The sequence below is a fragment of the Rhinoraja longicauda genome, chromosome 28 (assembly GCF_053455715.1).
Source record: "Rhinoraja longicauda isolate Sanriku21f chromosome 28, sRhiLon1.1, whole genome shotgun sequence".
In the NCBI taxonomy this organism is placed as follows: domain Eukaryota; kingdom Metazoa; phylum Chordata; class Chondrichthyes; order Rajiformes; family Arhynchobatidae; genus Rhinoraja; species Rhinoraja longicauda.
In genome coordinates this window covers 30,800,116-30,803,716 of record NC_135980.1, presented here as the reverse complement: position 1 = coordinate 30,803,716, position 3,601 = coordinate 30,800,116, and the positions used below count along the sequence as shown (strand labels likewise).

The following is a 3,601-nucleotide window of genomic DNA, read 5'->3' as shown; positions in this document are numbered from 1 at the left end:
CACCCGCACTAATCAAGAATCTGTCAATCGCCACATTGAAAATACCCACTGACTTGTGGCCTCCGGTCGTCTGTGGCAACGAATTCCACAGATCCACCACCAGAACTTCTTATTATCGTGAATAAAGTTTGTTTTTGAAAACATAAATACACCCACAATACACAGTTGTTTTAAAAGGGAGTTTCTCACTGACACACAGCTCCACACTGCTAGCTGCCAACGCACTCTCACGCACACTCACTCTCTCACACACGCGCTCCCCCTCCTCTCACACTCACTCTCTCACACTCACTCACACATTTTCATGCACACTCCACTCACACTCTCTCACACACACACACTCACACACACACTCACACACACCCTCACACTCTCTCTCACACACACATACACTCTCACACTCACACAAACACACTCTCTCACACTCACACTCTCACACACACTCTCACACACACACACTCACAAACACACTCTCTCACACACACACACACACTCTCACACACACTCACACTCTCACACACTCTCACACTCACACTCTCACACACACTCTCTCACACACACTCACACTCTCACACAAACACACTCTCTCACACTCTCACACACACTCTCTCACACACACTCACACTCTCACACACACTCTCACACACACACACAAACGCACTCTCTCACACACTCACACACACTCTCACACACACACTCTCACACACTCACAAACACACACTCTCACACACACTCTCTCTCACACACTCACACTCTCTCTCCCAAAGTGTGCATCCTTACCCGGGATGGCGTGCAGCTTCTGTTTGAAGTAGGTCTCGTACGAGCTGTAGTCTGAGTAGACGGTGCTCATGCCGATGCTGCGACTCTCCAGCCAGTGAACAGCGGCCAGGCCCTTGGCGCAGACCAGCAGCTCCTGGACACGGACACTGGCCCGGAGCTCCAACACAACCCGGCCCGACAGCGGCTGCCCCGCTCCGTACACCGCGTCCCCCGGCCGGTCCGCCTCCACCACGAAGCGCTGCACCTTGCCCACCTTCATAGTACAGCCCAGCACAGCCCAGCACAGACCAGCACGGCCCAGCACAGACCAGCACGGCCCAGCACAGACCAGCACGGCCCAGCACAGGGTGAGGCCGGGGTCCGGGCAGTGGTCAGTGGTCAAGCCTGGCCCGGAGCAGACACGGACAGGCAGCGCCGGTGGAGGCGAGAGAACGGAGACAGACAAGCCCGATGTGATCTCAACCTCAACCTCTCCCCTCTCTCGGTGCCTTGCTTTCTCTTTCTCTTCTCTCCCTCCCTAGTCTCTCTCTCCCTAGTCTCTCCCCTCCCTAGCCCCCTCTATCTCTATCTCTCTCCTCCCTAGTCCCTTTCTTTCTGACTGTCCCACCCTCTCTCCTTCCTAGTTCCTACTTCCTAGTTCCTCTTTCTCTCTCTCTCGCCCTCTCCCTTCCTCCCTCCCCCTCTTCCTCTCCCTCCCCCTCTTCCTCTCCCTCCCCCTCTTCCTCTCCCTCCCCCTCCCCCCTCTTCCTCTCCCTCCCCCTCCCTCTCTCCCCCTCCCTCTCTCCCCTCTCCTCTCTCCCCCTCTCCTCTCTCCCCCTCTCCTCTCTCCCCCTCTCCTCCCTCCCCCTCTCCTCCCTCCCTCTCCCTCTCCTCCCTCCCTCTCCCTCTCCTCCCTCCCTCTCCCTCTCTCCCCCTCTCCTCTCTCCCCCTCTACTCTCTCCCCCTCTCCCCCTCCTCTCTACCCCCTCCTCTCTCCCCCCCCACTTTCTCCCTCTCCACCCTTCTCCCCCTTTCTCTCCCCCCTCTTTCTCTTTCTCTCCCCCTCTTTCTCTTTCTCTCCCCCCTCTTTCTCTTTCTCTCCCCCTCTTTCTCTCCCCCTCTTTCTCTTTCTCTTTCTCTCCCCCTCTTTCTCTTTCTCTTTCTCTCTCCCCTCTTTCTCTCCCCCTCTTTCTCTTTCTCTTTCTCTCCCCCCTCTTGCTCTCCCTTCTCTTTCTCTCCCCCTTTCTCTCCCTCTCTTTTTCTCCCCCCTCTTTCTCTCCTCTCTCTCCCCCCCTCTACCCCCCTCTCTCCACCTCTGTGTGTGTGTGTGGTGTGTGTGTGTGTGTGTGGGGGAGGTGTGTGTCCGTGGTGTGTGTCCGTGTGTGTGTGGGGGATGTGTGTTGGGGGGGGGGGGTGTGTGTGTGTGTGTGGGGGTGTGTGTCCGTGGTGTGTGTCCGTGTGTGTGTGGGGGGGGGTGTGTGTGGGGGGTGTGTATGGGGTGTGTGTGTGTGGGGGGTGTGTGTGTGTGGGGTGTGTGTGTGTGTGGGGTGTGGTGTGTGTGTGTGGGGTGTGGTGTGTGTGTGGGGTGTGTGTGGGGTGTGGTGTGTGTGTGTGGGGTGTGTGTGTGTGTGGTGTGTGTGTGTGGGGTGTGTGTGTGTGGGGTGCGTGTGTGTGTGTGGGGTGTGTGTGTGTGTGTGTGTGTGTGTGTGGGGGGGTATGTGTGTGTGTAGAGGGGGTGTGTGTGTGGGGTGTGTGTGGGGTGGGGTGTGTGTGTGTGTGTGTGGGGTGTATGTGTGTGTGGGGTGTGTGTGTGGTTGGGGGGTGTGTGTGTGTGTGGGGTGTGTGTGTGTGTGGGGTGTGGTGTGTGTGTGTGTGGGGGGTGTGTGTGTGGGGTGTGTGTGTGTGTGGGGTGTGTGTGTGTGTGTGGGGTGTGTGTGTGTGGGGTGGGTGTGTGTGTGTGTGGGGTGTGTGTGTGTGGGGTGTGTGTGTGGGGTGTGTGTGGGGTGTGTGTGTGTGTGTGGGGTGTGTGTGTGTGTGGGGTGTGTGTGTGTGGGGTGTGTGTATGTGTGGGGTGTGTGGGGTGTGTGTGTGGGTGTGTGTGTGTGTGTGTGGGGTGTGTGGGGTGTGTGTGTGTGTGGGGTGTGTGGGGTGTGTGTGTGTGGGGTGGGTGTGTGTGTGTGTGTGGGGTGTGTGTGTGTGGTGTGTGTGTGGGGTGTGTGTGTGGGGTGTGTGTGGGGTGTGTGTGTGGGGTGTGTGTGTGTGTGGGGTGTGTGTGTGTGGGGTGTGTGTATGTGTGGGTGTGTGGGGTGTGTGTGTGGGGTGTGTGTGTGTGTGTGGGGTGTGTGGGGTGTGTGTGTGTGTGTGGGGTGTGTGGGGTGTGTGTGTGTGGGTGTGTGGGGTGTGTGTGTGTGTGTGGGGTGTGTGTGTGTGTGTGTGGTGTGTGTGTGGGGTGTGTGTGTGGGGTGGTGTGTGTGTGTGTGGGGTGTGTGGGTGTGTGTGTGTGTGTGTGTGGGGTGTGTGGGGTGTGTGTGTGTGTGGGGTGTGTGTGTGTGTGGGGTGTGTGTGTGTGGGGTGTGATCCACACAGTGAGCTGCCACCAGGCACGTTGGCCGGCCGGCGTGGGGAGGGTGCAGGAGGGGCAGAGTGGCTGTTTGCAGCTAGCAGACTTGTTGTTGTTTAAAGCCCTGTGTGTGTGCAGTGCCCGGGGCTGTGCGATGGGCGGGGTGAGATCAGGCGCCTTCAGCCGCTGACCGCTGCAGCGAGGCCGGGGCCGGAGGGAGAGCGACAGACTGGGAACACAGAGGGGCAGAGTCCAGTGGGGTCACCCCTCAAACAGGGGGAA

The 3,601-nt window shown here is 58.6% G+C and overlaps 1 protein-coding gene across 1 annotated transcript in view; it reads right to left on the bottom strand.

Annotated features, from left to right (window-relative positions):
• arrdc2 (arrestin domain containing 2) overlaps window positions 1-1,301 on the bottom strand; it is a 29,942-nt gene extending 28,641 nt beyond the window's left edge. Inside the window, exon 1 of the mRNA XM_078424303.1 lies at window positions 781-1,301. Within this exon, the coding sequence (XP_078280429.1) occupies window positions 781-1,039 (259 nt within the window). The 5' untranslated portion in view covers window positions 1,040-1,301. The remainder of the gene's footprint in view (window positions 1-780) is intronic.
• Between the last annotated feature and the right edge of the window lie 2,300 nt (window positions 1,302-3,601).